The sequence below is a fragment of the Mastacembelus armatus genome, chromosome 6 (assembly GCF_900324485.2).
Source record: "Mastacembelus armatus chromosome 6, fMasArm1.2, whole genome shotgun sequence".
In the NCBI taxonomy this organism is placed as follows: Eukaryota; Metazoa; Chordata; class Actinopteri; order Synbranchiformes; family Mastacembelidae; genus Mastacembelus; species Mastacembelus armatus.
The window spans coordinates 2,282,889-2,310,675 of record NC_046638.1 but is presented as its reverse complement, the minus strand read 5'-3'; the positions used below and the strand labels follow the sequence as shown (position 1 = coordinate 2,310,675).

Sequence of the window (27,787 nt, the reverse complement as noted above, 5' to 3'; positions counted from 1 at the left end):
GTCTCTTCACCTTGTTGGCACAATATGCAGCCTCGTCCGTGTGGAAATGACGTGTGTCTGCCCAGGTTTTTTGGCGAGCCCACATGGACTGTCCTCTCTCCAACTGCGGGGCAGGCAGGGAGGGAGGGAGGGAGGCACCACAGAACACCAAGGAGACGCACACAGGATAGAAATACCAGTCTTGATTTTTGGGGAGGAAGATAACTGAACAGTGACATCATATTTACCGGAGGCACAAAGTGAAGAATAAAACGGGCACTGGCGAGCACCCTCTCCCTGCGTGTAGGACCGGAGCCACACAAATGTGAGCGACGCGCACGAATACGACTCAGGTGCAGAGAAACCAAACTGGCGACGCACTTAGGATGCAGAAGTCACCAGTGGAAGATGCAAACTTTTTCTCCAAATTTTTCTTCTGGTAAGACGAGGTCTCTTTCTCAGGCGCGTGGTAAGGTGCAGATTATAGACACACCAACATCAATGGAGAGCATGGCTTTCTAAAAATCACGTCAGGTGTAATCATTTGGTGACCAATTATATACCAAAGTGGAACATTGGACCCCACGCGTCAGGTGAGACCGGGCACAGGTTGATTTTTGGGCAAATTATGAAACATTAGAAAAATGTGATCGTGTCTGAGTGACAGTCGGTAGGAAGCGCTCTCATGCAGTCAGGGGCCGTCTTCATGTCCTGTTTTGTTTCCAAAGGAAATGACCAATATTCCACTAAAAACTGCCAGCACGATTGAAGTTTGTGCTCCTAATGATATAGGAATGTGTTCTACACAGATGCCTTTGTGTGTTACATGTTCCATGCGTAAAATGCGCACGTTGCCGTTTAATACTGTGCGTTAATGCGCCGATGATGTTCTAGAAAATGCTGTCAGGTGGCGTTAGGCGCTCTTCAGGGTTTGCTGAGTCCTCAATATTTTCAAAGTCGTAATTCATTAGGTGCATTATTCTTCAGTGCTTCCCCTGCATCACTATGTGATATTTTAATGTCATCCCCCTAAAAAGTCAAGTTTAAGGTGCACATGTTCTTTCTCCTCACACATAACGTCCCATTAAACGTGAGATGATGTAAAGTGCAGGGTGTCACCTGGCTGGGGCATCCTTCGTTTAAATGTGTTAGTCACAGGGAAGAGCAAACATCTGACTTTATCTGCTTTCTCTGTCATTAGTCTGACTGTGAAACCTCAGGGATGACTTACAACTATCGCTCTACCCCTGTTACCCTGGCTCTTATGCCAGTTGGATCCTCGGACCAAACAGAAACACACATATGTGACTGCGTTGCCTTAAGCACGTCTTTGCCTAATTAACTTAAAATGCTTAAAATTTAGGATTTGTAGAGTTCACTGCTTTTGTTTTTAATAAGACAAACCTTTTCTGGTGTTACAATCCCATTTAAGATGTTCTAGTTGTTTTTGTGGTGGACTTTATTGATTAGCATGAATATATTATTTTCTGATTTATTTTTTTTTTAGGCATCCTGACCTAAAACAGCTGATAACAAGAGTCTCTGTGTTTTTCCTGCAGTTGGACGACACCACTGCTGAGGAAGGGCTTCAGAAAGAAGTTGGAGCTGAGTGATGTGTACAAGGCTCCTTCTTTCGATCTGGCTGACAACCTCTCTGAGAGACTTGAAAGGTTTGTGCAGTTTACAGAACGTTTGTATTTATTATGCTTACATCCCCACACCCCGACTGTTGGACTGTTGTCACTAATTGTCACGCTACAGCCCAGACTCATGAAGACAGTCACTCAGGGGTCAGTGAAGAGGTCAACCAAGTTATCTTTCTTGTGTCAGACTATACGAAAACAAAAAGTGTCAGTGTCATATTTTGTTGTCGGTCTCGAGTGGGCTTTGTGAGCTTCTATTTAGCACTAGTGTTTTAATAATTACACACAGAGGAAGAAAATTAGACCAGAATGAGATCTGGCAGTAATTCAGCTCTCCCTGTCGCTACCACTCTTGACTTAGTGATAGAAAGGCACTCTGGGTAATGTTCTGAGCATATTTGGCCATCAAACTATTGACTCCAACAATCCACCTTTTAAAATGTACAGTAAACGTTGTGCAGGACGGGATTATGTGATGTGAACATAACATTTTGAATGGAAAATTTAAAATATATGTTGAGAAACAGTGTGTTACTGTAAACACAAGTAAAGGGCATGTATGAAAAACATCAAGCCTGCAGACTGCCAGGTTAATTTCCATCCTTCTCTCAGAGTCAGGGTAAAATATGGGCTGGTATTTAAACAACCTGTGAAACAATCAAGGGAACAGATGGTGAACAAGGTTAATTCTTCTCTCTAATTTCAGTGTTTCTCTTGTTTTGTGGTTATTTCATTTCTTCAGTTCTCAGTTGTTTCTCTTTATGTGCTTTTCTTTCTTAGTTTTCTCTTTTTTCTAGCTCATCTTTATTTTGCATTAAAATTTACAGGGTTATGTTGTAAACTTTACTTAGTAAAGTCTGGAAAATACCCTTTGTGTTCTTTTATCATTGTCACTATTTGTTTATCTCTCCTTTGTGCCCTCTTTTGTAGCACGAAAACAAATGCCACATCATTTTACTAAAAAATGAACAGAGTTAAATGTTATCCCAAAGAATTTATGCCTTTTTTTTTCTTTTCATTTTTTAACCTTCCCTAACAACCAGAGCACATTGGCCTTGTCTCTTGGTCACCCTGCATCATGCTGAATGCTGCCAACAAGCCAGTTAATGTACATAGGTGTTAAAAAGGTGACCTTTAGAAAGGGCCTACTGGGTGATGAATGAGCACTGGTGGGTGATTTTGCTTTCTCTATTTCTATCAGACAAACAGTGAGTGGTTCTGGGAATGTGAACTTTCTCTGCTGTTATAGTGTCCTGTGTACTATCAGCCCTTCCATCAAACGTACTAGCCTCAAACAGCAGCAGATCTGTGTGTGTTATTCTCAATCTAACCATGTTGTATTACCCTTGTTGTGTCCTCCTTACTATTCCCTAACCTGGAGATGATAATGACGGTGGAAGGGATGTTTCATTCATTTTTCTCACTTCCTCTGTCATGACCAGAAACCATGAAATATTTACTTCTCTGCTTTCTTGAGAATCAGCCACCTCTTCCTCTCTGTTCTGTGCCAGCTGATTTCCATCCAAATGTGCACAGTTCAAGAAAGTAAATAAAGCCAGAGAAACATGAGGGCTGTGCACTTATGTCCAGTCAGATATATCTGTGCATTTCTAATTACTACTTAACTTTTCATTCTTTATCCCATAAAAGTTTTTTTTCACCTCAGTTGATCTATAAAGAGAACCAATATTTATTGTGTCAATTCAAATTCCACTACCTCAACTCACAGCACCTGCCAAGTCCTGGTTACAATTTCACTTCAGCTGTTATTTGTCACATATATAATCAAACTGCAATCAGTCTAATGAAATACTTCATTGGTCTGAGATAATAAATAATTTGCAATAATAAATACAAGTGACATTTTTATACAATATTACAAAAATACTTGGTTGCCACGGCAGGTCATCCTTCGGTACCCTGCTGGCCAACAGTACTCGTGGCAGTTGTCGGAAACCAGGTCTTGAATGGTCCTCCATGGAAATCCAGTTTATGTTTTTGTATTTGACTCAGCTCAGGTATTACACCCTTTTTTCGCAATCCTTCCCATTTATCCGGGCTTGGGATCAGCATCAAGAGTTCATTGGCTTGTGTAACCCAAGTGGCTGGGTTGTACCATTGTACAATGGTTGTGTTTTTTTGAAGTTAACCTGAAAGGTATTTGATCTTATGTGTAATTAAAAACAAACAGGTTGGACAGTCTACAATGAAAGTACAGGGCCCAAAGTACAAAAAAAGCTGCATCTAATGCAACATCGCTCCACATAGTAAAAAAACCTGCTTTAACAGGTTTGTGACTTCAGATTGAAAGAGAAGTGCATCACTGGGCTACTGAACATAAGAATGTCTTATGAGTTTCTTCTTGAAATAAATAAATGCATAGTTTCCTTTTCTGTGACTGAATTAGCAAGTTGTAGAAAAGAGTCTTAACAAGTTCACAGCTGGCCTGTCACCATAATAGTAGGAGACAAATGGAGCAGCCACAGCCAAACCTGGCATTTGGATAGTGTGCTGCACTGCTGTTTAAGTATGTTGTAACTCTGTCTCCCCTGCAGAGAATGGGACAGAGAGGTGGCATCAGCCAAGAACAAACCCAAGTTGATGAGAGCCTTGGCCCGGTGCTTCTTCGGCCCTTTCGCCTTCTTTGGCGTCCTCCTCTACCTTGGGGTGAGTCTGTCGGTCTTGGCCTCTGTGGAGGAGGCAGATCTGACAATGTGGCATAAACTCTAACACAATGGATCAAACAACAAGGTGTTGCAGGCTTTATAGATTTTGTGTGTAGTATATAAAATAAAAAAGTCTTAGAACTAAGTAAGAAGTGGATGTAGACACAAATGTGATGAAGGTCAAGTGTAGCTGGACCCTTCAACCATCAACTACATGTCATTCCAGGACTCTTATTTATACCCTTATAGTCTAATTAGAAAATAATATTGTTCATTGGAAATAGTGTGTTCAAGGTCCAGAGTCTGAACTGTAACCTGAAATGTGACTTGGTTCTAGTATTTGTCGGTATTGGTTTATATTTTCTGTCATCTAAATGCTGCCCAAGATACTTCCGATGGTAAACACTGAATAACTGCAACTTCTTCATTTTAAAAAAGGTCAAATGTGTTGACAGTGTCCTTAAATAAACACAAAATCCCCATCATCAGTTCTCGTCACGCAGTGACTCTAAGTACGGTAGTACCTGTTACTGAAGTGGACAAACATCACAAGAGTGTTAGCAGTGCTGTGGCACAAACCAGCTCACTATCATGCGCTTATGCGAAGGTGGCGACACCGGCCGTGGCATAGCTAGTGAGGTTGGAGATGTTGTCATGACGACAGGAATGCCTGTTAAAGGGGCTATGTGAGAAAACAAAGCAGCCCCTGAATGGGAGCCAAGTGAGTATTTGGGTATTAGATCTTAAATATTTAACAGAATGTCATTTATGGTCAATTACGGAACTGTGACAGTACTTGCTCCAAGGGTGCCAGAGAAACAAAGTAAAAAGAGTAGTTCTTAAGTCATTTAATGTCTTTTCTGACCCGATGTCCTACGTCTTGGTGCAGGAGGCTTCCAAGACTGTGCAACCGCAGCTTCTGGGCCGTATCATCGCCTCCTTCGACCCGTTCTACGCTCCAGAGCGCAGTCAGGGATACTTCCTTGCCCTGGGCCTCTGTCTCCTATTCACTGCCCGCTTCCTTCTGCTGCAGCCAGCCATCTTTGGCTTGCATCACCTGGGCATGCAGATCCGCATCGCCCTCTTCAGTCTTATATATAAGAAGGTGTGTATACACTTTTGTGAAATAAAAAATAGTTTTTTGCATTAAATTACATTGGATGTGTCAAATAGTGAGCGTGAACCCAAAGTGGATTTTGTGAGTTTTCTAGCTTGCATATCAGGTTGAGGTGGTTTACTGGTTGAGACAATTCTTCAATAAATATTGCTTTCAAATTTTTTTGATGAGATATATTACTTTTTTTTTGTTTGTTTGTTATAAAACACAATTTAAACAATTACTACCTAAAACAGCTACTGCAGCAATAGGTTTTCAATAGAACACAATACAACCCGGTTTGGACAGGAAAATTATTTGGGGCCATTTGTTTGCTGAAAAGCTTTGTCTCTATGCTGTTTTTAAGATCCAGTGTTCCAGAGCTGCCTACCAGCTAAATGACTACACCTTGTTTATCGTGCATGACTGGACATTCCCAGAAGCTTCTCATATGTGGAAGCTCAGCAGTGACAATCCACAGGCTGCTGTGAGGGGTGTGGCAGCCTGGTGTCGAAACTTGGCCATGTGTCACTGCTTCCTCTCGATCCAATTCACTTTTTCTCTTTGTGCTTCTGCTGAACTCTGACCTTTGACCTTTTCAGACCCTGAAGTTATCCAGCCGAGTCTTAGATAAAATCAGCACTGGTCAGCTGGTCAGTCTGATGTCTGCCCATCTCAACAAACTGGATGAGGTGAGAAACCCTAAAAGTTAACTTTTTTTGCATATTGGCTTAAGAACATATTCACACTCCTTCACTTTGTGCACACTTTAATGTGATGGAGATTTAGGTTTTCAGTGAATAAAATTACCATTTTGTGCAACAATCTTTTCTTTTAAATTTTTAGAAATATATTAAAAAGCAAAAACTTAAATTTCCGATTTATAAAAGTGGCATTCCAAATTGTGTGTGTGTGTTGCTGTGTGTGGAGGAAGGCTGAACTGAATCTTGCCTTGTGTCTCACCGAGGTGTTGAATGTGTAAACACTCTGCCGCCTGCTTTGAGACAATTATCACCTGGCTTGTGATGTGGCCTGGCTGTGCACCAGTCTGTCCTTATAATTGTGTGGTTACCTGGTCTGATGTTGTGCATTTGTGTTGGATGAAAGGAGGGAGGTTGCAGGTACATGGATGAAAGGTAATTTATTAAGGTAACAACTAAACTGTTTGTCACCTCACAGTACTGACAGGATAAAAGTGGATTCGACAGAATAGCCTCCACTCCGACCTCACTTGAGGTGAAGGAAGGCTTCTCTTCATGTGTGGGCTGCAGGTTGAATTTCCTTTCACCAAAGTGCCTGGTTCAAGGCTCTGCCATGGTTAAAGTAATAACAGGAGCAGTATGTTTTGAGTATTGCATTCACAACATTGAAATTCTGTAATTACAGTACAGTGGGCAAGTGAGCAACTGAGCACTGACCCAAAACAATGCAGTTATTTAAATACCGTTATTCTTTCAATTCTAGTTGGATCTTTTTCAGACTGACTTGTGTTCCAAACCCTAATGTTTTAACTAGAATATGACACAAAACATTTTCTGGTATAGTTAATTGGTTGTTTGTTGCACATGGCTGCATTTTGCTCATGAATATCCAAGCTGACAGGAGCTACTGACGTCTGCTAACATTTCAAACCTCTATTCAACCCTGCAGGCAAGTGAGCAGATAAGGCATCCCAAGCTGGTGGACTATTAAAAACTGACATTTGAACTTGCTGTAGTCAGAAGCAAAAGAACATTTCGTTACTGGAAAGTGTCACAGTGTTACATGTTACCGTGTACTTCATGTGTGTGTTTCAGAGCCTGGGTCTGGCCCACTTTGTGTGGATCACCCCCCTGCAGTGTATACTGTGTGTGGGTCTGATATGGGAGCTGATCGAGGTGTATGGTTTAAGTGCCCTTGCAGCTCTCACCGTGCTGGGCATCATCCAGGCCTGGCTCTCACAGAAGATGGGGCCACACAGGTAGAGAAGCACATATTAAATATACTACAACTAAACATAAAATTGTACTTAATTATTCTGTGACCTAATCTAGTCTACTCTGAACATCTAAAACAAAAAAATATGTGAACAAGTCATAAACAAACCTATACCACGTTTGTATATAGGTGCATGTCGTGATATGCGTGTTTTTGCTTGTGACATTTACCAAGTCACATTGTGGAGACTTGACGTCCTTATGAGGACAAAATGCAGGCTCCAATATTTAGGTTAAGGTTAGGCTCAGGCATTCATGTATGACAGTAGGTAGCAGTATGTTATCTCCTGTAAACAGGGTGAAGCGAGCAGGGATGATCAGCCGCCGTCTGGCTCTCACCTCAGAGATCGTGGAGAACATCCACTCTGTGAAGGCATACGGCTGGGAGGAGATCATGGAGACCATCATCAAAAACATCAGGCAGTAAGGAGCCACCACACACACAACTGCATAAGAAAGAAGAAATGTCTCCTTTGCTGATTCCTTTTGATTCTGTTAAAGTTTAATCACCGATCTTTTGCTGAAAGAAGGGATATAAGTTACTATAACTGTAACTTGCAAAATTTAAAGGATAGAAATCCTAATTTTTTTAACTTGCATAGTCTCTTTTTATATGTTACTGTGCCTATACAATATATATCATATGTCATACTTTGATAAATTTAACTGCAGAAACAAGCGAGTCAGTCAAAAGGCTTTGAATGTACTATAGAAATGGATCAACCTGGTGATAAAATTGATAGAGAGATGTTAAAATGTGGTTAGGACACAAACACAATAAAGCTGCAGGGCAGAGTTTGGATGTCATGGTGCAAAAATATGATGATAACTATCAGAACCAACACAGAGGCACCAGGACTTCACTTTTAACTGATAATAGCAACGAAATAACTTCAATATGAAGCATATGACAAACATATCCAAAGTAATGCAAGCAGTATTGTTTATTCATTTCACAGTGACCCTGGTCAAAACAAATTGCTTTAGTTATAATTATAAGCTGAGACTGTTAAAAGCTTTGTTCAAATTCAAATGTTCTTTATTCTCCCTCCTTAGGGATGAGATGACGCTGACAAGAAAGATCGGTTCTCTGCGTTATTTCTACAGCGCCTCATATTTCTTCTCTGCCATCTTGGCTATTGTGTCAGCCATAGTGCCTTACGCGCTCACCACAGAAATCGCTCTGCGTCCTATCTTCACCACATCCTCCTACTGTATGGTTTTGCGAATGACGCTGACCCGCCAGCTGCCAGGATCCATCCAGATGTGGTACGACACACTGGCACTGGTTAAGAAGATCGAGGTGGGTCAGGAGAGAGGTGCAAGATACACAACATGCAATATTCATTTCAACATGTAAATATGAATGTACAGTACCAGCCTGTCCTTTGATTTCTCCAGGAATTCTTAATGAAGGAAGAATACAGAGTACTGGAGTACAACCTGACCACCACTGATCTGGAGCTAGTCAATGTGTCTGCATCATGGGATGAGGTTTGTTTGTGTCTGTTAGTCACATTTCGATATATATATTTTTAAAAACTTATTTCTAACGTGTGTAAAATGTTCATTTTGTCATTTGTAGTGTCCTTAATCAAACATCTGTATCCTAAGTCATCAACAATTAGTTATAAAATGCATAAACACAGAATGTGTATTATTGTATGGTATTTAAGTGAGAAATTAATTAAACCTAAGGAAATAACTTAAGGTATAATGGAACTAAATATCAAAATTCCCCCTGCTACTTCTGAGTTTATTGAACATATTGCTGCTGGAAATGTCATTTAAAAAATTAGGATTTTATCTTTATATCTATCTATCTAAGTTATAGCCAGCAGATACACAGTAGTAGTCATCATGAAGCAAACATGAGTGTCACTGAAACAAACAAAACACTATGCAAGACATTAAAACAAAGAAATGAACGTGTTACGTCAAGAAGAAATGGAATCCGAGCAGCCCAGCTAATGACGAAGTCTTACTTATTGTTATTATGTGCTCTGAGGGTTTCTCACGGTGCAGTGCTGAAATCCTCTAGCACAATCTCAGATCATGTTTTACTTACAAAACTCCAAATGCTGATTAATCAATAATGTCCATTGTTTGGTGTGAGAATGTGCCAGGTAATAATCCCCAAAACGATGAGGTGTAACTGTTGTAGATGGATGTGTACATGTGGCAGATTACATTTCCTCATATCTACGAAGCTCAACATTAAAAATCTAAGTAAAAGACTAAAACTAATGCTAATATTGATGCACTGACCTGTAATGACTTATTCTACCTGACACCTACTTTAGATCCTTTTTTTTTTTATCTTAGCTAATAAGGAAACAAAAATATCTTTATAGAAATGCCAAATGTAGTTTAGAGACTGTCTTGTCCAGCTGTGAGTACTGACAAATATCAGATAAGTGTGTATATCTAATGTATTTATGGACAAAAGACTCTTGCCTGGTATATTACAATTCAGCTCTCAAATCTCAATATCAGTGTCACTGTAGTATTTTTACTGTATGTGTGTCAGACTGTAGAGGTCAGAGGCATTTTGAAAGTTAAACTCACACAAGCCACAATACTATTATCTATAGGCACAGGCTGTAAATTTAGTCTAGCAGGTGTAAATCACTGACAACCCAATACCGTGAGAAAAGGAACAACCAACTTTTTTTTTTCCTGTCACTTTGCATAATTAATTATCTCAGCGGCGTCACCAAACTTTGCTGGGAACACTGACTCTCCCTTTGAGACTCTGAGCTGTGTTCATCACCCAATTCCCAGATTCTCCTCTTGCCTTCTCCTCTTCCTGGAATGTGCCATTCGCAGATGAATGGGAGGGGTGTTGCCTTTCTTTACTGGTCGCAGCGTAGACGTCAGCTCATTAGAATGAGAATCGCACAGACAAACCTATACAGACCACACCGAGCCCTGGCATTAGAGGAACAGTGACCCATAAAACTTGGCAGAGGTCAATGATTAAGCCGGCAAGTCGAGCAGAGTTCCCCTTTTCTAACAGTGAGATGCGTCACCCACTAATCTTTATAGAGGTGGTGACAGATGAGGTGAAATGAGGCTATTGTGAAAGATTTGGGAGACTTTCTCACAGCAGTTTGACCTGAAAGCACAGCACGACTGACACCATCGCTCAAGCAAGCAGTAATGTAAACTAAATGGAAAACACAAATCACCTGCCATGCACACATAGACACAGAGTGATATGTGTACTCTGAAGTAGTACTTGGTTAGAGTGTGCCAAAGTATATAGTGTATACCATATGTGTATATTTTAATCCAGCACAGTGTTTTTTTTAATTTGTCCAAAATTCTTCTTTAAAAATTGTAAAATCTGTGAAGAGCACTATAAAAAGACATTTCTACTGTTACTTTTTATTATTGTAATCATATTCTGACAAGTTTACTCTAAACTGCAGTTAATGATCTAAACCTAGAGCTAGAGTACGTATATATGACCAGCCATGCTAGTCCGGTACAGCGTGACAACAATCTAATGAAGGATGTTTTTTAATAGGATGCTAATATCTTTGTCCCAGTGTTTTTGGGTTAGTCCATACTGTAGCAGCTCACACTGAAACTGTGTTCTGTAGGGCATTGGTGAACTGTTTGAGAAGATCAAACAGGAGAACAAAGCAAATGGACATCTGAATGGTGACGCCAGCCTGTTCTTCACCAACCTGTATGTCACACCTGTCCTCAAAAACATCAGCCTGCACCTGGAGAAGGGCAAGATGCTGGCGGTCGCCGGATCCACTGGCTCAGGGAAGGTAGGTTAGAGAAATCGTCTCGACCAAAAAGAAATTTTGGTTAGAGCAGTTGAATCTAAAGTGTCCTGAAGTTAGGCCGATGAAACCCGAACTGACTCACTTCAAGTTGTGCTGCAATATGTGACGGTAACAATTTGTGTGCCCACGTTGTTTTACCGTTTGCTCCAGAGTTCCCTGCTCATGATGATTCTGGGTGAGTTGGTGCCATCGGAGGGTAAAATTAGACACAGCGGTCGGATCTCCTTCTCACCACAAACTGCCTGGATCATGCCGGGGACGATCCGAGACAACATCCTCTTTGGCCTGACCTACGACGAGTACCGCTACACCTCTGTCATCAAGGCCTGCCAGCTGGAAGAGGTACATCCATGTTAATCTATAATTTACTTTTTTTTTTTTGTTTGTTTGTTTTTTGTCTTCCTTCTTCTGTTCTGTAGCTGAAGTGAATTTCTGTGGGTGTTGTTCAGTCATGGTGGTTGATCATTGTACCTGCTGTTTATTCCAGACACCACTCAACTTATAGCAGAAGACAGTAACACTTTTCTTTAAACTCCATTGTATTTATTTGACAGCTTGGACCAGTGGAAACCATTGTAAGCTAACCACAAACACTTTTTGTCAATAAGAAAATAGAGCAGATGTCAGGTCACTATAATCAGTGACAGAGTAACAACATGTATTAATAAAAAAAATTGTCAGTTCAGTTACAAGTAGCTGCAGTAATCTGCCGGCTTTCTTCTCTTCATTGGACTGATGCTCTCTGCTCAGTTGTCTGTTTGGAGCCTCTGCAAAAACTCAAGAAGGTTCAGGTTTCTACAGTCCACATTTACACCCATTATCCCACCCACACACACATGCTAGTGCATTTTCTCCTTCATGCACTTACACACATGCATACACACACTCGTGGTCTCATAAGCCTCAGTGTTGACTGATAGACCCTCTGCAGAATAATGTCTCCTGTGTTGCCATGGATCTCTCATGTTATGTCACTGGGAGGGAATATGAGCTTGCTGGTTCCCAGTGACAGACATTACAACACAGATGAGCTGATTTCATGGTAAAATAGATTATGAATTATATATATTTTTTTTACATTGCAGATACATGCAACCCTTAGATATCACATATATAAAAAGTTATACATATAGTATATGTACATGTGTATAAGCAGACAAATTGTTGCCCCCTGAAACACCAGGCTGCAATGGTTGCTCTTCCCACTGTAAACTCATCTTTTGCCCTCAGCCTCTGGCCCAGCAGGTGCTTTTTGTTCACAGTGAGACACATAACATGTCTTTTGACTGTGCTGCCTTATTTTACAAGCTGTTAACCTGTTAACTTGGTCCCCTATGCACTCCTGTCAGGACAGCGGAAGCTGCCGTATAAAAGGTAGGAAGTTTCAGCGATATAAACCTGTGCTGTCACTTCATGCTTATTGGTGTGGGTATCTCTTTTCATTATCAGTTACCACCACATGCACTCTGTCTGTTTGTGCTTATCCCATCTGTGGTTTGTCCTTTTTGGGTGATCTGAACTCTGAGACTGTATGAACATGATTTGCTTTGCCATGTAAAAGTCCTATATAGGACTATTGTGGTGTTCAGACATAGTTTTTGCAGACACAGTCCTGAGATACTGAACAATGAAAAGAAATGAGCCTTTTTAGTTTTACTTGTGGGTGTTGATGTTTTAAAACCGGTGAACAGTAGACTACACATCATACTTATACTTTTAAAGTGCTTAAAAACTTTAGTTGTGCTATCTCAGTGTAGCAGCATGACGTCTTTCCATTACATTTCCTCAGTTGGACATATGCCATGTTTATACTTTGCGCTGTAAGACAATAAGCCTTAATTTGCCTTTCATTTGAATTGCTAGAATTAATAGACAGTTTTCTTCAGTGTGCAGCACAACAAGGAATAAATACAGAAAGGAGTGAAATTAAATACCTTGGTCACTATGACGTAGAAAAGAAACGGGGGCATAGGCAGTGAAAGAAGAAGCTGAAGCAATCGGTCTGTTTAGGCAGATATTGAGGAGGTTGATCTTCCTTAACATGGTTTGACTTGTTTCAGCTCTTTGGTGTCACACAGTTCCTCCTGCTGTTATACAAAAGACCATCCATGCTTGCCCTGCTTGACCCCCTGTTTCCTCTCTAGGACTTTTCCTTGCTGCCTGAGAAAGACAAGACGCTCCTAATCGAAGGAGGGGTGACCCTCAGCGGTGGTCAAAGGGCTCGCCTTGGGCTGGCCAGGTACTGTACATCCTGTCACACCTGTATGCCTCTGATCACCTCTACTGATTGGTTGTAATCATGGTTTTTACTTTGATCAGCCTCTGTGACCATGTTGTTCAGTAAAGGACATAAATAATAACATGATTTAGGTAAAGACTCCTAAATGAGTGGTGAATACCATGGGCAGTGACTTTTTCTTTCTTCTAGATCAGTTTGTTGGTGAGAAAAAATGTTCGACTTCTTCAGCCTTTATCACACGGTCAACAATGAATACACACTGTATTTCACAATGAATCCAATTTAACTATCAGTTTCAGGGCCATAAACTAATATGTCTATCAGTGCCGTCATTACTCTTACTTTAAAGGTTAAAGGTTTCAGCCAATAAAAACATCTACTAAATAATATTTACAAGTATTTGTCTTTGGTCATACTTCAAATTACTGTTCCCAACAGAATAATTGTACATAACCATAACTGTCCAAAGGTGAGAACAACTACCTTTCATTCTTATCTGTGGGTTGTCCGCCTGTGTTATGATTTATGGCATTTTCTGTGGCCATGGTCGTGCTTCTAATTTATTACTCCATTAACTCTCCTTGTAGATTACACCACTCAGTCACTTCTATTTCTCTGTATTATTTATTGATTTTGTGTTCATCAATTTGCAGCCATGTATTGATTTTTGGCTTTTGCCACTGCTGTAAATATAAAAGGAGCCCAACTACCACATTTATACCATTTAGATGTGTAGCTTTTCTTTTTGTGCCTATTGTTTTGTGTTTCCCTAATGTTTCTTTTCCTGTTTCCTTTTGACTAAATGCGTGTATGTGTTTTCTCCCGCAGGGCTGTGTATAAAGATGCCGACCTGTACCTCTTGGATGCACCTTTCACCCACCTGGACATTGTGACAGAGAAAGACATCTTTGAGAAGTATGTTCTCTAACAGAGAGCTTTTCACGTGGAGGGGGTTGGGGTGGTTGAGCTAAGTTTTCTCTTGTTGTCTCAGACATACTCAGGCTCACTGTGGTGAGTTACAGCGACTTCATCACACTAAAATATTATTTTTTTTATGTTACGCAAAAGGGAATCATCCTGTGGTTAAATGAGGACTTTGTCAATCTTTCAAAAGGAGAAATCAGGCAAAATTATTGCTGAATAAACATTTTACTTATGTGGTGAAAACTAAAGTTTCTTTGAAGAGTTGATGCCTCACCCTGTCTTCTGTTCTTGTTTTTTGTATGTAACAGTGATTCCATACAGTTTAAAGAAATAGCTAAAGGTGTGGGGGCCTGAAGTCACTGTAACTTTACTTTACATTCTTCTTTGCCTGTGTCATTACACAGATGCGTCTGTAAACTTATGGCCTCCAAGACTCGCATTGTGGTGACCAGTAAGTTGGAGCATCTCAAACGTGCAGACAAAATCCTTCTCCTGCACAACGGAGACTGCTACTTCTACGGCACCTTCTCAGAGCTACAGGCCCAGCGTCCTGATTTCAGCTCCCTCCTCCTCGGCCTCGAAGCGTATGACAACATCAACGCAGAGCGGCGCAGCTCAATTCTCACAGAAACTCTCCGCAGGGTCTCTGTAGATGAAACCGCGAACTTTCGAGGCCCAGAGCCAGTCAGACAGTCTTTCCGCCAACCCCCAACTCCAGTAATAGTTTCAGGATCCCAAGGCCATCCTGTAAGTGATGGCTACCCAGAAAAACGTAAACAGTCACTCATCCTTAGTCCCCTGGCAGCTGCCCGCAAGTTCTCCTTCATTGGGAACTCCCAACAGACTGCAAATGCTCCGCAGACGACGACAACAGCGGAGGATGGGGTCCATGAACTTTCTGAGAGGAAATTTTCTGTAGTTCCTGAAGATGATCAAGTAGAGGAGGTGCTCCCCAGGAGTAACCTCTATCATCATGGGCTGCAGCATCTGAACGGGCAGCGGCGCCAGTCTGTGCTGGCGTTCATCACCAATGCTCAGAGCCAAGAGCGCAGGGAGCAGATGCAGTCCTCGTTCAGGAGAAAACTGTCCGTCACACCACAGTGTGACTTGGCGTCTGAGCTTGACATTTATGCACGCCGCCTCTCCAAAGACAGCGTTTATGACATAAGTGAGGATGTAGATGAAGAAGACATGGCGGTAGGACTTTAAAACAGTTTTTTTTTTTTTAAATGCCATGTTTGTATTACAGATAAATCTGTTCTTTGTCCTCACTTCAAGATTTTGTGAATGTACTTTATTTTATGACAATATAGATTTTTCTGGACACATAAGGATATTAAGGTGGGATCTGTGTCTGTGCAGGAATGCTTTGCAGATGAACGTAAGAACATCTTTGAAACTACCTCATGGAGCACGTACCTACGCTACTTCACTACCAACAGGAGCTTAGTCTACGTCCTCATTTTCATCGTCTTTGTTTTCATCATTGAGGTAAAGTCATTACCATCTTTAAGCTTGTGTGCTTTTAGGTGAATTTAATTAATAATTTTTCTCTTTTCACCAATAGGTTGCAGGTTCAGTCATTGGCATTTTCCTTATTACTGAGTAAGTGCCAGGTATTATGTTCCACACCATAGAGAAGAGATGTTTTTGTCTCTACTGAAAACCCAGTAGTATTGCAGTAACAGTATTTGTCCCTGACAGATCATTTATTTTTTGGTGGTACAACTTTTTGGACAAGTATTTGGTAGCTAAAGTAGATTTTTAACATACATATTTAAGATGTGTGTATATATGTAATAAGAGAATTTTTCTCTCCTAAAAATGTTTTAAACTGTGCAGTGTACTGTATGTTCAGACATGAATTTTTTTATACATATAGTTTTCTTTTTTATTTTTTACATCTGTTAAACATACAGTACAATGGTTTAAAATGTCAAGTAAATCAGTAATTGATGGTTTTTAGAGGAACCTGTGGTTTTGACTGATTAAAGTTTAATGTCTAAAGTATACGCATCTCCTTCATTAAAAATTTTGGGAACTGCTATTAAAAAGAGCATTAATGGTATAAAATCTAATATGTATTTATACGTGAGTCTCCAAGCAGGGCTACAGTGTCTTTTACGCCTATTTTCAGACTAATATTTGGTTTGCTCTGTCCTACCAGCAAGATCTTGAGTGACAGCAACAACCCTTCATCCAACTACAGCATTGTGCAGCACCCCAATGCCTCATCACCCCCTGTTCAGCACGGAGTCACCATCATACCAACCAGTGCTTACTACATCATGTACATCTATGTGGCCACATCAGAGAGTGTCCTGGCCTTAGGATTCTTCAGGGGTCTTCCATTAGTGCACACATTACTCACCGTTTCTAAAAGACTGCATGAACAGATGCTTAGAGCTGTGCTACGAGCCCCCATGGCTGTGCTCAATACTATGAAGACAGGTGATTTTCCAGATGTTTTTCAGGGCCTTAAAGTTCAAAATGCAAATTATTTATTTATATATTTTTTAATCATTATAACCTTTATTTAACCTGGAAAAGCACATTGGGATTTACAATCTCTTTTTCAAGAGTGTCCTGGCCAAGATAGGCAACCCAATGTATAAATGAACTCAGGCAAAGCATTTACAGACAGAATAATCTGCCATCAAGGTATTCAGGATCCCTTTAAAAGTATTCAATGAGACCAGCTCTCCAGGTTTTAAGGGTCTTTTGGAGAATGTTCTCCATTAGCCTTGTATACACTTGTATTTTTGTCTACCTGGATAACCATATTAAATGCCATATTGATATAGTCATTCACAACCATACTCAAGGTTTGAATGTTTGTCCACCTCCAGGCAGGATCATGAACAGATTCACCAAGGATATGGCCACTATAGATGACATGCTCCCTCTGGTGCTGTTTGACCTTGTTCAGGTAAGTAACACAATGGATGACATAATCTAATTACAGTCAAAAGTAAATGTCAGCACTAAGACCGTATATTGACTATAACGTCAGTCTACTGATGACACCGTTTCCTGTGTAAGCGAATCCACTTCCTGTTGCTAGGGTGTTTCTGTGCTGTGTGTTTCTGTAGTGCTCCCTTACGGATTAGTTCCAGTCTAACTCGCCTAAAAACCATCTAGATTCTTTGTACAACAACCCATAAACCATCACATGTTCCTGTACTAGTCAAGTACAGTATTTTTCTGCCCGGTTCGTCTTGCTATTTCCGGACTTAGCACTCGGGAGCCCCCCCAGTTAGCTCAGCTAGCTGCTAGCATGGCCTCTCTCTGTCTCTCCTGCTCGGTGTGGTAAATGTTTAGTTTTTCTTCTGCCTCCTTTAGTCACAATAAGACGCTTCTGGCAGTTTTTGAGTCAAGGATCACTGAACCGGAAGCTCCACACCTTCGACCAAAAGCCCGCTAACGTTAGCTTAGCCCCGTTAGCAGTTAGCCTGTTAGCTTCCGACGGAAACATCCCGCGGATCATCACCTGCCTGTTCACGTTTCTAACCGATTTTGAGAAACCGACTCTGGTAATTGGCAGCTCCACAGTCCCGAAACTTGAAGCTACAGACTCCAGCTACCACGGTCCAAATGTTTCTTCTGTCCAGAGCTACATGAAGTCAGTCTTGAAGCTGCTAGCTAAAGCTAATCGGAAGTACGGTCAGATTATTTAGGATTGTTTTGGCTCAAGTCTGCTCATTTTCTTTTTTCTATCCCTCTCTCACTCCAGCTGACATTGATTGTTACTGGTGCCATCTTCACCGTGTCGATCATGAGGCCCTACATCTTCATCGCTGCCATCCCATTGGCTGTGATCTTTGTTATTCTTAGGAAATACTTCCTCCGAACAGGCCAGCAGCTCAAACTACTGGAGGCTGAAGGTAAAAGTTGGGGAGGATTAGGGTCTTCAGCATGTGTATGATTGTAATTTGTGTTAATATTAAATGAGAATGAATCTTTTACACCATCAGTGTGAAGTGACTAAATCTCCACACTTGTTAGAGCAAAGAATTTGCATCATACATGTAATATTGTGTAGTTCAGTGCAGCATTAGCAGTGAGACTGAGCTTCTCATAAGGAAACTGTGCATTTGGAAAATGTAAATTAAAGTAAAATATAGTAAAATACCTGGCTTTTTATGGACACATTAAATTTATTGGAACAAATGCTCTAAGTGCATTTTAAAAAAAACTCTAAAATTGCAAGAGGAGACTAAAATAAGAATCAAATTTTTTGTCCTTTATAGTTGCTTTCCTCTACTACTGTACATATATTGTAGTGTTTTTAAAGAGTTCTCTCCTGAAGTTGAAGCAAGTGAGAATTGAGGTGAATAATGGTGAAACTGAAACTATTCAGGAAGAGTAAAAGTTAAAACATGATAGTAAAACCGATACTGCAAACAGAGGAAGCCAGACTCAGCGGGAGCAGACACCAAAGTCATCATCCAGCCACAGGCAGAGGTAGGTAGGCAGGTGGTATCCAGGAGCAAAGATCACGCTGAACAAAAACATGACAAAGGCAGGGTTGAAGGAGAGGATGGATGGGCCGCTTCAGAGGGGTGGAGGAGTTACAGGAAGCGGGACAGAGAGATTCAAACAGTAATTAGCAAAGATCCCTGTTATAAAAAAACTTTTAGACAGAAAAGAATTTTTTTCTTACTCAGAGCACAGAAAAGCTAAATCCATTTTCGGATTTTTAAATCAGCAGCTTTCCCACAGTTCAAAGCACCAAAATCAGTTTTGTATCATATGGTCCAGGGTTTCTGCAGGTCTAAATTCAGTCTTCCAAGAAAAGTCCTTGTGGATATTAAAATAAAAATCACAAAACAAAAATTTCTGTCACACATACTTAATATATTTAGGTAACTTGAGATCATATTTTTACTATTTAAAAAGACCAAGGTAGAGAAAAACATATGTTTTAGAGCAGAACATGTGACAACAGTCTCCTTTTAATTCAGATTTCAGTCATACTTTGTTACAGAAAGAGCAGGTTTTAATGTCAGAGGATCAGAAAACAGTCACTGCTGACAGAGATGCTCTGCTCTGTGTCTTTTGGACTTCCCTGCTCTGCTCTTAATTCAGTGAATGTGTGTTTCGGTGATGACAGCGAGCTCTTTCCGTTGGGTTCAGAGAGAGATGAGCCGAGCTGGGATTTCCTCCAACCCCATCCTGGTGTCGCCACTCCTGTGTCACAACCAGCGCGTCAGAAAAAAACCAGTGAACATTATGTGTACTGGCCTCTCAAGTGTTTATTAGAGGTTTTCCATTTACAATACTCAAAGATAAACATGCATAGGATTTGAAAACATAGCATGCAATTTAAACATAGAAATGATGCTGCCTTTTAAAGAAGAGATGCAATAATGCTCAGATGGCAAAATCATATTTAGTTTATGAATGATGATTAAAGTATACTGGTATGTGGCCCTTCTTCCAGTTTCACTGTGATCACCATGCAGTATACTACCCTATCTCTTTGCCATCCTGAATGCATGCATAAAACAAGTTAAACATCAACTTGATTGTTTCCTTCCTCACATTTACCTTTCTTTCTGATCAGGGAGGCTTCAGACAGGAAAAAACACCGACTGTTTCAAGTTTTCAGCAGCGATGCATGTGGAAAATTTCAAATCAGGAATGTGTTATTCATTCATTGTCCCTGTTACTTAACTAATCACATCATCTCTGTAAAACTATCTGCAAAATACTGTGTTAAGGGTCCACTGAGGTCATGAGTAGCATGAGTAACATTTGGTTCACATAGGGTTTTATACTAAATTGTCTCATCCTGTTGTCTCTCACTTTGATCTAATGCGCCCAATGTCTTTTAATTTTTTTACATCATTCATTTATTTTCTGTCGTGCTCCATGTGCCTTCTGTCCTTTTAAAACTCATAGCCGATTAAGAAATATCACAAGTTCATGCCTGATTTCTTCCTCCTGACACAGCAAGGCTATTATGACAGCAAAATTAGTTCTTGTGCACCAAAATGCTTTTTCCCTATACTGCTTTTAAAATGTGTCTCCTCTCCTGTCCTGCAGCTCGTAGCCCCATCTTCTCCCACCTCATCATCTCACTGAAGGGTTTATGGACAATTCGGGCGTTTGGGCGGCAAACCTACTTTGAGATGCTCTTCCACAAAGCGCTGAACACTCACACGGCCACATGGTTCCACTACTTGGCCACGCTACGTTGGTTCCTCTTCCGCTGTGACATGATTTTTGTCCTGTTCTTCACTGCTGCTGCCTTCATTGCAGTGGGAACCAACCGTGAGTAACGTGATGGCTGTTGATGAATGCACAGAGGGTTGCATGTGTTGATGTAGGATAGGTTTCAGGATTCACCAAAAAAGTAACTCTTATGTGAACAACAAAATGACAAAACCCAGAGAGGCAATACGTAGTAAAGACGTACTACACCATATGAGAATAATAATAGCGCTTTATTATTTGTTTTATTTGGGTTGAGTATGAAGTAGGATTGCACAGCTGAAAATGAGAGGAAGGAACATCTTGAAATTCCAGCAAGTTAGTTTGGTAAACACCTCATTATTTCCACTGGGCCTCTCAAGTGAAGAAGCCTGGGTCTTATCAGTGTGTCACAGTGAAGAGTCAGATATCAGGATCACAACAGAGCAGTTTGTCTATGAAAACTGATCAAAACTGTTGGAATGCAACTGGATAAAATGTCATGTACAAAAGGAAGCATGTGCTTATTTAACTAAATCAATGGGAAACACGAGTACAAACGCACACACAAACACATGTTGCTGCGTCATACTGTGTGTTTATGTTGAAAGCAAATTAAAGGGTCATTTCACAGCTCATTAGTTTCAAACAGGGCCAGTATCAGGGCTGCTATGACATTACAGAGAGCAGTTTTGATTGGACAGTACTGATACCTGTGTGTGTGTGTGTCTGTGCACACAGAGGACAAACCAGGGGAGGTTGGCATCATCGTGGCCCTGGCCATGCTCATCCTGGGAACCTTCCAATGGGCTGTCATCACCAGCATCACTGTAGACGGCCTGGTATGTGATCCACGCAGACATGCATGGCTATCGTCATGTGACTTGACTTGCAATAAAATACCACATAACCAATGACCAGTCAAAAGTGTGTTAAACGTTACATACGCACACATTGGAGGAGGTTTTGCTGAACGCGGTTGGGTTTGTTTTATTTCACCTGTCCGCAACCAGGTCTCTGCTGCTAGTCTAATTTCACCAATAATGCTGTGACCTGCTGTTAGGGGTCAAGAGTGCAAGATAATCCTTTGCTGGCTTCCTCCTGTACTTGCAAATAGAGCTAATTTTGTGCAAAGCAGAAACAGATGGGATTTAGATATTTACTGACCTTATTCCCCATAATTCCCCCCAATTTCAGAGTGACCCTTCAATATTGTGGGGTTTGATTTACCTCTGATGGTACAGCGGTTCTGCTGTTAATTGTACAATTACCGTTTCTTCTCGTGTCCTCATGAAACTGAACCCTTAACATTACTCCTTATAAAGCGTTTTGTGCTAAAGCATCTGTCAAATAACCAGCGTGTAGCCTATCTTTATTAATTAGGAGAGGTTTTGGTAAAATAGCATTACTTTTACTGTGTTTTGCTTTGGTTTGTATGCATCATGAGGAGAGTGGGTCAGCAGCAGGTCTGAAACCACAGATAATGAGTGTAGAAGTCTGTTGCTCCTTGTTCTGTGTAATAGCACTTGATGTTGCTTGGCCTTTATTGATATAGTGTTTTAGAGAGAAGTACAGTGTGAACTGCAGGAACCCCATTAGTCTTGCTGGAGACTCGTGTGAGACTTGAACCATTTTGTGCCCATTCAGTGGATGTTTTGCTCCACTTTTTGGTTAGTAGAGCTGCTTGAGGTTATCTCAGTGCAGGATGTTTTGCTCAGTACTTGTGCACACACTCACACAGTGGTGGTGTCGATTTGTGGTGTGTGTGTGTTTGGGGGAGTTGGCACTGTTTTTCAGTGACTGATACTCAAATGTGAGCAAAAATATCATTACAGTGACTCCCTCTGAAAAACATTCACACTGATGTTGCTACTAAATAAACTTATCAAGAATGTTTTGTTTGCTTTTGATAAAGTATTACACCTCCAAAATATCCTGTTAATTTTTTTATTTAATTCACTATGTGTAACAGTTGAGTAGGAATTTCTTGCACAATGTCACATACTGCCAAGGTCCATGGAGAAGGGAAAACAGTCAAAACTCCAGCAACACATTGCAGAATAAAGAACTGTGTTAGAGCAGTGTGTTTCAGTCTGTGGTCTTTATCGGTGGTCACATGATGCTCCTGGATAAAGGCTCCGAGCCAAGATGACTTGGTCTAAGAATAAATTTCTTTATATTGAAAATGTTGCTGGATTTTGTTTTTTTTTTTCCTCTGTTCAGCAACAAAATCCATGAAAGAATCAGAACAAAAATGACAGGACCTGAAATATACAAGATCCAACTGTCCCATACTTTCAAAACTTGGTAAATATGTATAGTGGTAGTTGACAATTATAATTGATTGATTGATTGTAGATGGTGTGGCCCCCAGCGTACCAGAAGGGTCATTGGTTGTAGGGTGAGCGGACTAGTAGTGAAAATTGTTTGGAAACATCAACATCACAGTAGAGAACTGGAGTAAACTCACTTCTCTTCTTCATGCGCCTCACTCAGATGCGTTCGGTGGATCGAGTGTTCAAATTCATCGACCTGCCATCAGAGGAGCCGCTGCCGGGGAAGTCCAGTGGTAAAGGAGGCCCCAATTTTGTTATCGACAACCCTCACGCCCATGACTGCTGGCCCAACCGTGGTCAGATGGACGTCCAGGGCCTCACTGTGAAATACACAGGGTGTGGCCGGGCCGTGCTCAGTGACATCTCCTTTTCTGTGGAGGGTGGGCAGAGTGTAAGTCCTGACTGATGTGTGTGCATGCTAACTCTGTTACCTATCATATTGGTTTTTGAGACATCAAAAACACTGTTTAACCCTAAAAGGGCGCTGCAATTAAAGGGTCAGAGAAAGTTTATAGCATGGTGACATAGTGGCTTGCAGGAAGACTCACTGCTTATTTGTCTAAAGCTGTGATAATCAGTATTTTTGTGCTACAGTGGTTCTTATGACTATGTGCCTGTTTAAAGGCTTCTAGTGATAAAACACACTGAGGATTATCACCACCTCTGCAGCTCCAGTGTTTTAGTGACTTTCAGCTCATTATTTTGGTTACTGTTGTCAGTAGTATGTATTCCAGCTGCAGGGCTGGACAGAAATACATCCCCACATGTTGCTCCATCCAGCAATGGATGTGTAAATATGCAAGTCTTTGCAAAATAGATGTTTATCATTTACATCTTTTTTTTTTTCCTTGCAAAACAAAAATCAGTTACAAATTATTTGGGACGGTAATCAATTTTGTTTCTATGTTAATATTTCAATAAACAAATAAAAAAATATGCACAAACATAGACACAAACCAGGCAACACAGTAAACAAATTGCAAATAAAGGAGCTGTGTTAATAAAACAGATAAAGGCAGATAAAACAAACAGAATGATTGTAAGCAGCAACAGGTTCTCGCAATGTTTTCCTTCTGTCTGGTTTTCTCACTGGTTGCCAAATAGCTTTCAGTAGAAAGAGTGAATTTGACTGCGGTCTCTCTCTCTCTTTTTCCTCCTGGCAGTAATTACAGTCAGTACAAGCTTCTCATAATGAATCCTGGAGGACAGCAGAGCACATTAAGTGTCAGCACTTTAGCCTCGTACCATTAGCTGCTGTGTGGCCTCTTGATAAAAGGACTAATTGTTGCCTCAAGGCTTTTAGACTCCTAAATATATAGGCAGCAGTTCGTTTACTGTTTGAGTGTATTCTAGTTGTAGATATGTGCTGCATACTGTACAGTATTCTGTAGATAATAGGCAAAGTAAAAAGGTCCTGGTTGTATCTGTGTGTAGGTGGGTCTACTGGGTCGAACAGGTTCAGGTAAGAGCACCCTGCTGTCCGCTCTGCTGCGTCTCGCCTCCACTGATGGAGAAATCTCCATTGACGGTGTCTCCTGGAACTCTGTGTCCCTGCACACCTGGAGGAAGGCCTTTGGAGTGGTGCCACAGGTACAGTACGTCTCCAGCTGTTGAACTGCTTTTCAGTAAGGCACTTCCAGAGGCTGATGATTCAAATTACAAGATCACAGAGACAATCTGGATGCTCAGTGGTGTTTTTAGGTCATCGTGATGGGAAATGCATTGATTTAAATGTCGTCTCTGGTCTTTATCGAACAGAAAGTATTTATTCTGACTGGAACTTTTCGAATGAACCTGGACCCACATGGACGTTACAGCGATGAGGAGCTGTGGAGGGTAGCCGAGGAGGTGAGGCTCTTATTTCCCAGTTATGACTTAGTCTGGTCTGTCAAACATGGTTTAGGTTTTATCAGTCAGAAGTGATGAACCTTGTTTTTTTGAGAACTAGCCACAGTTTTAAATTCGTGATTTTTACCTTACAGGTCATCGTTTTCATATTTTTCTTTACTGAAAAGCCTTGGTTTGATGCCTGTGAATAAGCCTGGCATAAAGTTTACTAAAACATGTTCTTTGTCTCCTCAGGTGGGGCTGAAGTCGGTGATTGAGCAGTTTCCAGACAAGCTGGACTTCCAGCTGGAGGACGGAGGGAACGTGTTGAGCAACGGACACAAACAGCTGCTGTGTCTCGCCCGCTCCATCCTCAGCAAGGCTCGCATCCTGCTGCTGGATGAACCCTCCTCCTACCTCGACCCCATGTCAGTATGAGTGCCAGCATGTTCTAAGATGTCTTTGTGTCTTAGTATGGGTTTTGTGAGACGTACAGTTCAGTGTGTGCGCAGCACCAGATGTTCCGTACCTTTTATACGATGCTTTTTCCAGACTTTATTATGAGAAATTAACTTGATCTGTCATTCTGTCTTTATTTGTTTATATAGGTACATTAGGAGCTTTATTAACTCGTTTCTGTAATAAAAGTAATTTCTACTGCACATTTAAAAACATCTGATACCTGAGAGTAATTAAGGGTCTGTGTGTATTTGTCGTGTTCTGTTACATTAGGTCATAGTGCAGGGTCATTCATCCAAATCCAGCATGTGTAGTGCTCCTGTCACTGCAGATGGTGACAATCTGCAGTGCTTACAGTAGCTGTGACCTACTGTATGTATTGTATGTGCTGGTAACCACACAGAGGGGGTCACGATGGGAAATGAAGCCTATAATGAGCAATCTAGGCCAGTAATGCCTGTTTTTTCAGGTCAGCCTCAGTGGAAGCAGAACGCTAAGCTAATGTGTTAGCAGTGGAGAGAGACGGCCTTTGATGTTGATTTTGTGTGTGTGTGTGTGTGTGTGTGTGTGTGTGTGTGTGTGTGTGTGTGTGTGTGTGTGTGTGTGTGTGTGTGTGTGTGTGCGCAGAACATTACAAGTCCTGAGAAAGACGCTGAAGCAGGCGTTCTCCAGCTGTACCGTCATCCTATCAGAACACAGAGTGGAGCCGCTGCTGGAGTGTCAATCATTCCTGGTAAGTTTTGACTTAAACTTGGATTTTGCTCATCTTATTTGCTGATAATTCACTCAGTTGGTGCAAAAACAGCTTTCAGCAACATTTTAATGCCAAGGATGGTGTGAAGCTAATGTGGTCAGCTCGCTTTGCCCTCGCCCTGATTGAATTGGCCTCTTGCTAAGATAAGAAAAAATGGTTCATGGCCAATGGTTTAAGAAAACACAGGAACTGTCCCAATAGACTAGTCCAGGTAGACACCTGACCAGCTTCTCTCTTCCATCTGTCCAGATGATTGAGAGGAGCTCGATGAAAAGCTACGATTCCATCCAGAAACTGCTGAATGAGACGAGTCAGCTAAAACAGGCCATGAGCCCTGCTGATCGGCTCTGCCTCTTCCCGACGCTGCACCGTCTCAACTCCAGCAAGAGGGCGGCGCCACAGACTGCCAAAATCTCATCCCTGCCCGAGGAAGCTGAGGACGAAGTCCACGACACTCGCCTCTAATTGGCCAGAACCACACACACACACACAACACGGATGTAGACAGGCTCCACCAGAACCCGGACAAACTCAATTATACCAAATCTTTAGAGAGTTAACTTCTTAAACTTGGCTAGGAAGCTGCTGTCCTTTTATCTTTCTCCCTCTGCTGCATCACAGTCCTTAAAATAAACATGATAACATGGAATACAGCAGAACCTCCTAACAGAAATACCCCGTCTGTGTTTGTTAGGGTGTCCCAGCAGAGTTTAACAGGTTAAATTGAAAACATTAAACGTGCAGAAAAACTAATTCAGGTTTCCATCATGTGTTATATTGATTTTTAAATCAGAGCAGATAATTAGGACTGATGTACAGTATTGATCAAGCTCATCTATACATTTCTTTGCATACTGTACAGTGCACTGTAAACATGCAAAATTACAATCACAGCAAACAATAAAAACAGAGCAAACAGATGTTGTCAATGTTTGTTCCAGCTGTTTTCCTCAGAGCCTTCAGTCTCTTTTAACTAAACTAGAAACAGCAGACACTGCAGAAGTCTGAGGTCCTCTATGTTTTTTGCATGAGGCTGTGATCATCTTGGATCTCTTTTCTTCTGGACATGTACAAGCATTACTATGAGCGTTAAAATCAGAACAGTCAAAGCCCAGAAAGCGCAATTTACCTCGTCATAAGCGTCTAATCCAGTCTGATTCAGGACTTTTATAAAAAACGAACACAAAAGGTTTTGAGACTTCTCTGCTCAGTCTTAGGCCGCGTTGATACCAAGCCAATTAAATCTGCAAGCACATCTTTTGTTCTCTGTTTTGGCCTCTGTCTGCACTTTGTGGGAGCAAACAGTGATGCTGCCAGAGCTGGAACGTAACTAAGTACATTTACTTAAAGTATTATACTTAAGTACAAATAAAACTTCAAACACATATCTTGTTGAATGCAGTGCATTGCAGTCGTATGTAGAGTATTTAAAATGGGTCCAATCTTAATTACATCAGGAAAGTTCGTCTATTTTATTGCAGCAATAGTATTTACCTAAAGACATATTAAATGTAACAATGACAGGGACATTTTTCTGCAGAATGAGTATGTTAACTTTTGATTCTTTGATTGTATTTTGCTGATAAAACTTTTACTAAAGTAGAATTTCAATTTTCAGTGTGTTATTGATGCTTTAGGAAAATAAACAAAGACCAGAGTTGGAGGAATAGACACTGCTGATGTCTTGCAGCTGAATTTCCATAGTCCTCAGATTTACAGAGCAAAACATTAGCTTTAAAAAAAAAAAAAAAAAAAAAAAAGTTCCAGGATGGATAAATCTGTGTGGTTGTTCTGCCAATTCAATTGCAGTTGATGTAAATCTGTAGTTTAACTTTATTATAATAATGTTGAAAGCAAATCACTATTTTTTATTTTTTCCGCTTTCATAGC

General features: G+C 40.8%; 1 protein-coding gene across 1 annotated transcript; it reads left to right on the top strand.

Annotated features, from left to right (window-relative positions):
• The first annotated feature begins 210 nt into the window (after positions 1 to 210).
• Positions 211 to 27,646, top strand: cftr (CF transmembrane conductance regulator). The gene is made up of 27 exons (XM_026312405.1): positions 211 to 418; positions 1,539 to 1,649; positions 4,178 to 4,289; positions 5,178 to 5,393; positions 5,987 to 6,076; positions 7,181 to 7,344; positions 7,658 to 7,783; positions 8,417 to 8,663; positions 8,762 to 8,854; positions 10,969 to 11,145; positions 11,314 to 11,505; positions 13,308 to 13,402; positions 14,231 to 14,317; positions 14,731 to 15,523; positions 15,689 to 15,817; positions 15,894 to 15,931; positions 16,494 to 16,777; positions 17,176 to 17,255; positions 18,060 to 18,210; positions 20,375 to 20,602; positions 21,263 to 21,363; positions 23,018 to 23,248; positions 24,292 to 24,447; positions 24,616 to 24,705; positions 24,940 to 25,112; positions 25,771 to 25,876; positions 26,147 to 27,646. Exons 1-27 carry the CDS (start codon positions 366 to 368, stop codon positions 26,360 to 26,362), a joined length of 4,539 nt encoding a protein of 1,512 aa, XP_026168190.1. The 5' UTR covers positions 211 to 365; the 3' UTR covers positions 26,363 to 27,646.
• The last annotated feature ends 141 nt before the right edge of the window (positions 27,647 to 27,787 follow it).

Bases quoted from the DNA above. Each gene is read 5' to 3' on its own strand.
- cftr (XM_026312405.1), top strand. From the start codon at position 366: ATGCAGAAGTCACCAGTGGAAGATGCAAACTTTTTCTCCAAATTTTTC. The intron at 15,818-15,893 runs GTAAAGTCATTA...TTTCACCAATAG, and splicing joins TCTTTGTTTTCATCATTGAG to GTTGCAGGTTCAGTCATTGG. The intron at 20,603-21,262 runs GTGAGTAACGTG...CTGTGCACACAG, and splicing joins CATTGCAGTGGGAACCAACC to AGGACAAACCAGGGGAGGTT.